Below are 12,122 nucleotides of genomic sequence, written 5' to 3' on the forward strand. Positions count from 1 at the left end.
AGCCCTGTGACAACTCAAGTTTTGCCATCAGCAGCCAAAGTGCTCCCCTCCCCTCAGCCACCCAGCCAACATGCCCAGCAACACTAAGCAAGCCAGTGGCCACTCCTCAGCTTGTGCACCTCACACCCACATGCAATAACCACTCAAGATACCCCCACAAAAGACCCCAATGTTTTTTAGCCAGATCTCCTGCATTTGTGGGTTCTCCTATGACACAGTGAAGTAAGAAATGCGAGATCTCAATGCAATCAGCATTAATTTTATTAAAGGAGTTTGGAGAAGTTAAACGAATATCCCTCTGTGCGTGAAGTTCGTAACAGACGCCGTTTTTAGCTAAGCAGAAAAACAAACCGAAACCAAACCAAAACAAAACAAAATAACTCCTTCGAAAACATTAGCATATTAATCAAAGCTCTGTAAACGCAAGAGGATGTGCTTCTCACGAAGCACCTTACAGGGTAAGATAAGACAATAGAATCAGAGAGCAGCAAATTCAGGGGCCTGATGCTCTTGGGTTAACCCATCCGCATTTGAACACCTAGGACGTTCCACCCTCCCCCTAAAGGCTTTATCGAAATTAAATCTTTGGTGAGCTGCATCAGAGCCTCCTGCGAAATCCGTCTGTCCCGCCCGCTTGCCTTTCTGCGGTGCGGATGGTCGCCGCGTTCGGGTCCCTGGGGTGGGATATCGGGACTCACACCCACTCGGACTTGCCGGGGCCGGAGAGCTGGGCACGCGGCGCGCAGGGCCGCTCTTCCCACCCCAGGGCCGCCGCTCCGGGCCGGGCCAAGCGCGGCTGGTCGCTGGCGGAAGACAACGCGTCGCTCTCGTCCTCTCCCGGCAGCTCCAGCCTCCCGGGCGCGGCGGACTCCGCCGCGGGGCTGTGCGCGCCCGGCCCTCGGGTCCCCAGGCCCGTGCGAGCGCGCTCCCCGCGTCCCTCGTGCACCCCCAGCCCCTCCCGCGCCCCGCGTCCCTCAGGCGCCGCATCCCTTGCCCCTGGACACGGTCTCCTCCGGGCCTCACCGGGTCGCCCTTGCGTCTTCCAGCACACGCTGCAGACCAGGTCGGCGACAGTAAGTAGGAAAGACAGCGCGCACATCGCCCAGACGAAAAGCATCAGGATGGACTTCTCCGTGGGTCGGGAGACGTAACAGTCCACCACGCTGGTGCAAGGAGCGTGTGTGCAAGAGAACCTCTTGGGGACCAAGAATCCGAAGAGGAGGTAATGCAGGGCACCGAAAGCTGCCTCGGTCAAGGTCCGGAGGCAGAGGTGCACCACGTAGCCCGAGGAGAAGTCCGGCACCGTCAGGCAGCGCCTAGCCCCAGGGGTCAGCCCCGGGGCGTCATGGTCCTCAGAGGCATCCTCCAGCCCACGGGATCTGCGTGCGGCCAGCTCAGCTCCTTTGTGCAGCACGTAGACGCCGAAGATCGCGGACGGAAGGAGAACAGACACGCTCTGGATCAGCCAGAATCGCAGGTGGGACACGGGGGCGAAGATGTCGTAGCAAACGTTGGCGCATCCCGGCTGCAGAGTATTGCAGACGAACCTCTCCTGCTCGTCCTGGTAGACGGGTGACCCGGCTAGGATGAGCACCACCATCCTCAGCAGCACCATGAAGATAAGCCAGATCTTCCCTGGGAAGAAGCAGCAGGAAGGGCACCATTACAGCCATACAAATACATCTCCTCGTAGTAGTTCTAAGTCCTTATTGAGGGGAATGGAGAACCGAGACTGGAGAACTAAGTAGATAAACGTGTTGAAGTCACAGCAAGACTATCAGCCAGTTGGCTTACTGGGTGAATATCTAACCAGCACTTACAGCGTGTGGACCCTGGGCTCAATTAAGCTCACCCTAGAGGCACTGCCGCTTTCCATCCAGACCACCCCAATAAAGCGAGTCGTAAGGATTTTTTTATTTCCCAGTGCATATAAAAGCTATGTTTTCACTCTACCTTGGTCTATTAAGTGTGCAGTAGCTTTATAAGGCGGAGAAGGCAATGGCATCCCACTCCAGCACTCTTGCCTGGAAAATCCCATGGACCCAGGAGCCTGGTGGGCCGCAGTCCATGGGGTCGCTAAGAGTCGGACATGACTGAGCGACTTCACTTTCACTTTTCACTTTCATACATTGGAGAAGGAAATGGCAACCCACTCCAGTGTTCTTGCCTGGAGAATCCCAGGGATGGGGGAGCCTGGTGGGTCTATGGGGTCACACACAGAGTCGGACACGACTGAAGCGACTTAGCAGCAGCAGCAGCTTTATAAGGACAATGAACACATCTTAACTAAAAAATACTTCATTGTTAAAAATTGCTCACCATCCTTTGAGCCTTCAGACAGTGATGGTATTAACACTGAAGATCACTGATCACACAGTTCATCAGAATAAATTTAGTAACAATTAACAACTTGGAAATATTTCGAGAATTGCCAAATTGGGGCACAGAGACATGAAGTGAGCAAATGCCGTCAGAAAAACAGCACCAAAGACTTGCTTAAGGCAGGGTTGCCACATTCAATTGTTTTGTTTTGTTTTTTTTAAGTAATATTGGGAAGCACAATAAAATGAGGTATGTCTATACTTGTTTGTAAAATGCTTTGAAATTGACAGATTTAAAGAAGCACAGATAACTAAAATGTTTAATCTGGCTCAGCTAGTTCAGACTTTGGGCTGAAAATTCTAGAAAGTTGGGCTGATGTAAATAAAGTCTTCCTATTAAAGAGTGAACTTTTTCAAAGATGTTAGTGCTTTCCTGTAGTTGTGTATAGCAAATAAAAGCTACTATTTTCAATGAGTTTTCTCTATGGTAATAGTCCACATGATCCTTATATAATTGCTGCTGCTACCGCTGCTAAGTCGCTTCAGTCGTGTCCGACTCTGTGCAACCCCATAGACGGCAGCCCACCAGGCTGCCCCGTCCCTGGGAGTCTCCAGGCAAGAACAACTGGAGTGGGTTGCCATTTCCTTCTCCAATGTATGAAAGTGAAAAGTGAAAGTGAAGTCGCTCAGTCATGTCCGACTCTCAGCGACCCCATGGAACGCAGCCCACCACCAGGCTCCTCTGTCCATGGGATTTTCCAGGCAAGAGTGCTGGAGTGGGGTGCCATTGCCTTCTCCGATGTAATTGCAGGACTTGTGTTTAATGTTGCTTTATGGCCCTTGAAATCAGATTTTTTGAAGAACATTCAGTTTTTAGACTCTTCAATTGTTCAGAACTCCTTTCCCCCTATTCCAACTATTATGAATTGAGGTTTTGTCTTTCTTCAACTCATCGTGAATGTGTGAGGCTAACCTAGAAATCAAAATCACTTCCAAGTCCTATTTTCATGTCATGAATCAACAAGTTTGGAATATGTTGAAGGACCAGTCAAAATAACTTGTAAATATTTTGTTTTGTGATGAGATGCAGAAATCACCTGACATCAGAAGAATTAAATTCTTTTATCAACGAAGTCAGTTCAACTCAAGAATTGCATGATAATTATGTGATAAAGTCATTAACTCAAACTTTTAAAACTAAGTTGGCTTAGTTTAAAAAGCAACGAACAAGAAAAATATTAGCCACTTCATGGATATATTTTAATCCTTTTCTCAATACCTTTATCAGGGTAGCCACACCTCTCTGAAAATTTAACTTGGCTACATCAAACTCAAATAAATCAAAACTTTATTACTTTCATTGTTAGAGGAAAAAGGCTAAAATTAAAATTGGGATTTGGTTTAAAGTACACAAGAGAATTTACTAATCTTTACAAATGGAGCTTCAAGGATAATCCCTAAAAAGATGAACAAGCGAGCTGACTCAAGGCATGAATTTCTTAACTTTGTATTGTTTCTTTTCCTAGTAGCCAAAGAAGAGTTACATAAACATATCCCTCCCACTTAGCCCCCAAATGTTAGCAAGAAGACACCTCTTGAGAGAAATATTGCTCACCCCCAAGACATGCTTAAATGATGGGGAGCCTCATTAAATGATGGAGAATTAGAGGAAAACTTGAGCCATGGCTCCCTGTCCTCCAGGGATAGGCAAGCCTTCCTCGTGGAGAAGGACCAGGAAAAGTGATCCAAGGCAGAACCCGTGTTCTGCAGGGGTTTGTACTACTCACCCACCATGGTCACGTTGCAATTTAGGGTGATGACAAGGAACCCCAGCAGGTCCGACTGGTCCATGCTTCCAGGGGGTCACAGACTCAAGGTGACTGGAGCTGTCCAGAGCTTGTGTTCTCCAAGGAGGTGGGAAATCTTTGCAAGAATATGTGTATCTTTGCTACAAAATACTTCCAGGTGAGAGCTGGAGGTACTAAAGGGACAATTCAAGCCCAGGAGCACGAGGTTGTTCTTCTGTCTCCAGTGGAGGCGGCCCCGAGCTGTTTGAGGCAAAGCCTTCCTGACAACTGCAGTGACCAGAGGCCAGCAGCAGCCGTCGCTCATCTGGCTATTCTTACCCTCTTGGGACATTCCAGGCCCCTGGCCGTGCTCACGTGTCTCCACCAGGAGAGCGGATGCCTCAGGATGCAAGAGAAGTGGCTATGTTTAACCCAAGAAAGAAAAGTTCAGTCAACCAGTCAAGTCTCTATGAAAAAGGCATTTCCTCCTTGAAAACATTTCTATAACATCTTCACTGGTTAAAGAAGCACTAAAATGTCCATATTTCATCTCTTCTATGAAGCACTGAACAGTGCCTGCATGCTCAGTCTGACTCTTTGCAACCCTATGCAACTCCATCAGGTTCCTCTGTCTGTAGGACTTCCCAGGTAAGAATACTGGAGTGGGTTGTCATTTCCTTCTCCAGGGGATCTTCCTGACTCAGGGATTGAACCAGCATCCACTGAGTATCCATCATTGGCAGGTGGATTCATTACCACAAATCCAGCATAACTCGAGCCCCAGAGAATCATTGTCCTAACTCTGAATTCCTATATCTTGGATGACAGCAGGAATCTGCCCTGGGACTAGGTCATTGCAGAGCTATTTCCTATCTGGGTTAGTGATGAGAGCCCTTCATTCAGAGACAAAGAACTGGGATGCAAAACTGGGGCAGCCACCTGGTCACTGGGAATCACCGCATCTTCCCAATAGTCCTGTGTTTACAGCAGGGTTTGTGGGATACAGACAGGAAGTGGTGTTTGTTATGAGCACCGAGCATGTACTGTTCCCAGCCTTTTTGGCACCAGGGACCAGTTTCGCAAAAGACAATTTTTCCATGGACCTGGTGGAGGGATGGTTTCCAGATGATCGAAGTGCATGATGGTTACTGTGCACTTTATTTCTAATTTAATGTTGCTGCTGATCTGACAGGAGGTACCGGTCTGTGGCCCAGAGGCGGGAAACCCTTGTGTGCAAAACTCAAATCACTAGCATTTCCATCCCTAACTGGGCCCAAACACCTTCACAGATGATGCACACTTCTTGGATCCCCCAGCCCCACTGAGCCCAGGGCTGCTGCTATTGAATCAGCTTAACAAATGTCCTTTAAATTTTTCATAAAATATCACCATCTGGACCTGCTGACATCAATCACAGTTGCCTCAAAATCATCTCATGATCACTACTTTTCTACCTGGGAAGAGCTATCCTGCGAGACTGGGGGCGGTCTATCATCAAGGTGGGATTTGTGAACTTTAAAAGGAATAATTTCAATTTTCCATGAAAGCTCTTCTTGATATTCCTACCTTTTCTCCATTTCTGATCTATTCTTGACTTTGGTAATAACCCTAGAAAGATTCCCCAAGGAAGAGTACAACAAAGCTTCTTTCATCTTCATTCATAGGGAACGTTTCCATCCACAGAAAACATTTTGACCCCCTTGAAAGGAACCATAGTTGTGCTACATTTTAGTCAAATGCTTTGACACGGACAATGAAATTGAGAGAAATTGTAGTTAAAATATTTAAATAGTCATTTCAAGGGTTCGAGTATAAAATAAAGGAAAATATATTTGCTCCCTAATAGACCACACGGGATGTTGACTTAAAAGCGAAAAGACCAGGACAACAATGACTGAATTTTAAAAGGCACTCGCAAGTCACCCATAAGTCATTGCTTAGGAAAGCAGTGACTGAATTTTGCTGCAGGGTCTAAAGAGCCTGTTCTGAATGGGGACTCAGAATGTTGTGACCTTGAGCCAATCACTAGAGCTTTTCCTGCCTCACTTTTCTCACCAGTGAGATGATGCCTTTTACCTATGCAGAGTGGCTGTGACATGCAAAGTTAGATCATAGGCATGAAAATGGTTTAAAAATATAAAGAATGACACACGGTAGTGACTTGGGCATCTGAGGGTCTACTCCTCCTGGTTCCCAACCTTGGCTTTTCCCTACATATCCTGAACGATTCCCCTGGTTTTCTCTCTGGGTGAGTGACACCAAGATCTGCCATGCCCCAGCAAAATCCCAGGGCTCAACTTGCTTGAAACACTTAAGGTTTGGTTTTGTTTTTAACTGCTTCACACTCTTCAGTGGCCCATCACCTTTGGGACCAGGTCTAGCCAGGCCCACCAAGCCCAGCCTGCCCAGCACTCACATCCCACCCCCAGAAGAACCACCCAGGCAGCTCCCAGGACTCTGCAACCCCTGAACCTGGCACAGCTGCTGCTTCCATTTGGGGCGACTTGCCCTCTCTGGTTGGTTTCCAGAGTCTTCCCTCTCCTCTGCCGAAGTTGGGGAAGGTGCCCTCATGAGTGCGCACGTGGCCCGCCATGTCCATGTGGTGGCTGGGATCCTGGATTCCATCAGTGTTGGTTTCCCCAACCACCCCACCTGCTCCCTGACTGCCACCCTGGCCCCACAGAAACAGTCAGATGCCAGCTTCCCTCACGGGCCAGTGAGCTTCCTTTACCCTATGCTTCTGGACTTGCAAGTCAATCCTGCTTAAGAATCAGGAGAGGATAGAATATAAGAAAAGATGTGGGCTTGAGTCTTAGTCCTGTCCCTGACTCTGGGTCTTATTTCCTCTGCTGTAAAAACAAGGATAATGATAACACCAGCCTCTCGTGTTATTGATCAAATTAAATGAGCTAATCCATGTAAACTGACACTGGAAATGGAAGCTTGAGTTTCCCTTTTTCTGGTCTCTTCTGCTTCTCTTCAATCACCTATTTTCTGCATAAAGGATTGGCCCATTTTAGGCATGATGGTCAATGAGCTAGAATGGTTCTTTCCCTTTGCTCATTGACTGGGGCAGTCACCACACACCAGAGGTTGCTTCTTGTACTCTGAGCTCTTCCTGACTTAATTTTCCTTGGGATTGGACATTCGGCACCTACTATTTTGACCCAACTTTTGCTCCTGAAGTTTGTCCAAATCTTAATCGCCCAGAGACACCATGGATTGCATTGTTTCTCTGAGAAAACAGAATCTTATGCCCCTGAGGTTCCCTTGACATCACTGGAAGCCCCTCTGTGTGAAGCAGATTTGTTCTAGGATGTGTGCTGACCGGCCCTGTCTCTGGGTCACCATCTCACAAGGCACAGTCTGACTGCACTGCCCCAAATCTCTCACAGATGACGGGTCATCCTCTGATTTGGAACCAGTGTGTGTTTTGTCTTTGAAAACATTGTGAGTTACAAATTTTTGATTAAGCTTTATTTTGATATTTGTTGTTCTCCAATAAAGGTAGATGAAAGAGAGAGAGAGATGTTTGTTGTCATTACTTCTGTCTCTGGATAACTCAGAGGCATCTTCAGGCCCTGGGTGGGACCTCCTGCCTCAAACACCTGTACCTCTTGTCTACTATTACATGTTAAATGCTCGAGGTCTTTGGGCTTTTAAAAGCAATGATGATGAAAGTGCCTCAGGAAGAGGTAACACATGAATTCCTACCAGTCACCTTCAGTATAGGGTAAGTCCAGAAAAGTCAGGCTTTCCTATGAAGGTGAGGACTTTGGTTAGGGAAAAGAACCCAACAGAGTGTTGGAAATATGCTCCCATGTTACCAAGCAATTCAAGTTTTTTAGCGCTTATATTTTCCTCTTACCTTTTAAGTAATACTGGTGGGGAGAAGGAAGGGAGGAAAAGAAGAAGGGAAGGAGCAAAGAAGGTAGGAAGGAAGGAAGGGAGAAAGAAGGGGGATGGATGGAAAAGGAAGCAGGCAGACACTGGGTGGCTGTGACTATGAATCCAGGGTTAGATGAATGAGTCTTGTCAGGAGCACAAATCAGTCCCCATTTCCTTCTGTGTGTGTCTCTGCCTCTTCCTGACCATGAAATACTAGAAGCGGGAATGAAGGAATTCGATCTATTTTAAAACTCACAACTGTTAAACACTAACCCTCCAAGCATTCAAAGCACTTTAATTTGGGACAAGTGATGAGCCTGTCTGTTGAATGAAGGATATATTCGGAAGCCCCCCGACAGTGGTGTCTGGTGGAGCAGCCAGGGAATTCCTCTCTGAACCAGGGTCCTCCCCACCCACTAGCGATGTGAGAGAAGTGGTCTTCTCAGACACTGTTTTCAAGTTCTCCCCTAAGGAAGAAACTAAGGAAGGAGGAAACATTCATTTCATCAGTTGCAGTGCGGTTGGTACCACCTGGACCTCCAGGGAAACAAAGAGCATGCTGTGCTCGCCTGTGAAGGCAAAGATGGGCCGCAGGCAGAGAAAGTCAGTGTGAGGAAAGAGGCAGAAGGGTAGACAGAATGATGGGTGATAACAGCAGAGGGGGATCAGATGGAAAAGGACTGCTTTATATCTAAGTGTGCGAGCCAGGTAAGAGCAGGCACAGTGCAGGGGCAGGAGCCAGCCTGCCCCTTCCAGGACACACAGTTTCTTATTGGAGGTGTCGCAGGCTCACCCAGCTGGTGGCTAAAGGACCCGGAACTCAAACACAGGGACGGACATCAAAGCCCTTTGCTCTTCACCCCCTAAAAGTAAGACAACCTCAGACTAAGAGAGAACAGATTTTGAGAGGGGCCATGAGAGGAAGTCAGAGGAGTCGTTTTGTTTGTTTTATAAAGAAGGTACTGGAGAGCTCGTTGAGTCCTTCTGAAAAAGAGAGAGAGTTTCATCCAACAACAGTGCATTGACATCAACTCTATGCCAGATGCTGGACCGGGTCTAGGGACGTAGGGGAGTGAGACACAGCCCTTCCCTTCAAGGACATTTCTACCCACGAGAACAGTGACCAACTTTCCAGACCCCAGGAGAACTAAGACACGGTCAGGTAACAGTAATGAGTGAAGGACGTGTAACAGAGGCACAAAGAGGGCATGAAAGGAGAGAACGAATATCTGGAGTGTATGCGTGCGTGTGTGAGTGCACACACGTGAGCGAGGCACATTGCAGCTGATGAACATAGGGTTCCGTGATGTTCCATGATCACCTAAGCCCACATGGTGTGGATGCAAGGCTGGGATTCCATCCCACATTATTTGATGTCAATGTCCCTGGTCTTTCCTGACATAAGAGCTGGGGAGCAACTGGGGAAACTGAGGAAGCTCCCGAGAGAAGCTCTCACTCCCAGCTGAGCCTGGAAGACTTCTCTCTAGGTCTCTGCTTTTCCTTCCTGGAGCTAGCTAAGTGCACAGGTTTGTTGGTGAGCTACTTTCATCTTTCGTGGAAAGAAGTGGCATAAACAAATTCAATCATTTATTAAAAGGTAACAAAGAGCCAGCCTCTCCTGGTAGCTGAATTGGGATTTCTGGAAGGCTCTTTCATGGGTAATCCATGCTAATCCCAGAATTACCTGAAGGCAGTTTCCTTGGGAAATAGACTGAATTTAAAAAGATCAAGTTGTGTGTATAGAGTGGATCTTTAAGAGTGATTTTTTCCCAAGGTGTGGCGCTGGACTCATCTTGAGTGGGGCTTCACTGGTTTAATTAAACATAATGAGTGTGAATCACCCTAGACTGAATCTTTTTCCATAACTAGTCACAGCCTGCTTCAAGAATGTTTGAAAGCAAGGGACCTACAGTAAGTCATCACAAGCCTTGTTGGGACCCCCAGTGTTGGTCTCTGGTCTCATGGGATGTTAACAATGATCATCCTCCAGTTCTGTGGGTGCTAACTGAACTTATTGGGGTGGGTCATATAGCTACACGGAGAGGAGATGGTACCCCATTCCAGTACACTTGCCTGGAAAATCCCATGGACGGAGGAGCCTGGAAGGCTGCAGTCCATGGGGTCGCTGAGGGTCGGACACGACTGAGCGACTTCACTTTCACTTTTCACTTTCATGCATTGGGGAAGGAAATGGCAACCCACTCCAGTGTTCTTGCCTGGAGAATCCCAGGGACGGGGAGCCTGGTGGGCAGCCGTCTATGGGGTCGCACAGAGTCGGACACGACTGAAGCAACTTCGCAGCAGCAGCAGCAGTAGCATATAGCTACTAGGGCATAGTGTGGGTGACTAAGCGGTTACAAGGCTGTTGGTAAGGCCAAGTACTAATCCTTCAAGACGGAAAATAGCCAACAGGAGCTTAATGATTTATTTGATTCAAAAATTGAGAGACAGAAGTTTAAGGAAAATACATAAGACATACCTTTTAATCTTTTAATCTGTGTATGTGTGTTCTGTATTTCAGCCTCATTGTGAGCTCTTTGAGGTCAAAGCCAAATCTGTTAAGCTGTTTTTCTGTCACCCCAACAACGCCCCAGGGTAGTTCCCTTAATCAATCTATGGTCATAAAGATGACCTTGCAAGTAACTGTGTAGTAGTTTCCTTTTTAATTTGAAACAGTTACTATAGATGTTGATTTTTCCTGGTCAACTGGTTTCAGGTAATTTGCAGTTTTGTTATCAGATGCACACGTGTTAAGATTTTTATGTCTTCTTGATGAATTGACCCTTTTATCACTGTGAAATGTCCCTGTTCATCTCTAGTAATATTCCTTGTTCTGAGGCATATTTTCCTGATGTTAATATAGCCATTACCCATATTTTATTTGTTTACTCTTAAATCCCTGAGTATATCAGAATAACGGGTCTTGAAGCCCTTGTCTGCTAATTCCATCATCTGAGTCTCCTATGTTTGGGCCTATTGCTGTTATCTGTTGTTTTTTCTGTTTTTCTCTTTGAGTCACATTTTCCTGCTTTCATATGTCTAGTTATTTTTATTGAATGCTGGACATTGTGTATGCTACATTGTGGAATGTCTGGATTTTAGCTTCCTTCAAAAAGTGTTGAATTTTGATTTAACAGACAGTTGAGTTGTTCGAGTATTAGCTTGATCCTTCTGAGACTCATTTTAAGCTTTATTAGAGTGGATTCAGTTTGGCCTGACTACTAAGGTATCACATTTCTAGAGTCTTTACTGAATTTCCCAGGTGTTTAACACGAGACCCTCATTCTAGCTGACTAGAATTTACGCTTTTGTTGCTGTTGTTCAGTTGCTAAGTCACGTCTGACTCTTTTGCTCCCCCATGGACTGTAGCCCAAAAGGCTCCTCTGTCCATAAGATTTCCCAGGCAAGAAAACTGAAGTGGCTTGCCCTTTCCTTCTCCAAGGGATCTTCCTGACCTGGGGATCAAACCCAGGACTCAGGTTTGGGCAGGCGAATTCTTGACCACTGAGCCACCAGGGAAGCCCCTTTATACCCTTTGTGAAGCCTAAAACTTATTTAAAAATTTTCCTTGAAGTTGCTTATGTCCTGACTGTTTGGAGGTTTTCTCTTTACATGTACAGCTCAGTATTCAGCCTAAGATGCAGGCAACTTCTATGCACATTTCTGGGTTTCTATATATCTTCCTCTAATCTGTCTTCTCAACTCAATGAAGCCTCCAAGCTCTGCTTGGTTTTCTCCTGGGAGTAGTCCAAAAACTGCCTCCAGGTAAAAAGCTAGAAAAATCATGAAGTGACTTCACTCTTGTTTCCCTTATGTCAGGGACCATAGCGCTTTGCTGCCTATTTTTACATCTGGAAGCTTTTGCTTTATCAATTGCTTCCAGTTTTTTAAGTTATTTACAGTGAGAGGGTCCAGTCCAGGATCATTTATTCTGTCATTACTATGGACAGAAACCCTGCTTAATGGTCGGTGTCAGCCTTGACCCTGACTTTCCTTTACCCTGAGGACATAGAGAAACAGCAAGTTTTTTCCTCCCATTAATCTTTAATCTATTCTTGCCATGCGGCTATGTGTACTTGCTGTCAGGTTTCTGCAAGCAACTTGATCTGATGCATTCTAACCAGGG

At 46.5% G+C, this 12,122-nt stretch overlaps 1 protein-coding gene across 1 annotated transcript; it reads right to left on the reverse strand.

The window, feature by feature from the left end:
• Positions 1 to 254: 254 nt before the first annotated feature.
• GJD4 (gap junction protein delta 4) lies at positions 255 to 4,741 on the reverse strand. Its single transcript, XM_027559930.1, has 2 exons — positions 4,109 to 4,741; positions 255 to 1,635 (listed from the first exon to the last, which is right to left on the reverse strand). Exons 1-2 carry the CDS (start codon positions 4,170 to 4,172, stop codon positions 695 to 697), a joined length of 1,005 nt encoding a protein of 334 aa, XP_027415731.1. The 5' UTR covers positions 4,173 to 4,741; the 3' UTR covers positions 255 to 694.
• Positions 4,742 to 12,122: the final 7,381 nt, after the last annotated feature.

Source organism: Bos indicus x Bos taurus, chromosome 13, assembly GCF_003369695.1.
Source record: "Bos indicus x Bos taurus breed Angus x Brahman F1 hybrid chromosome 13, Bos_hybrid_MaternalHap_v2.0, whole genome shotgun sequence".
In the NCBI taxonomy this organism is placed as follows: Eukaryota; Metazoa; Chordata; class Mammalia; order Artiodactyla; family Bovidae; genus Bos; species Bos indicus x Bos taurus.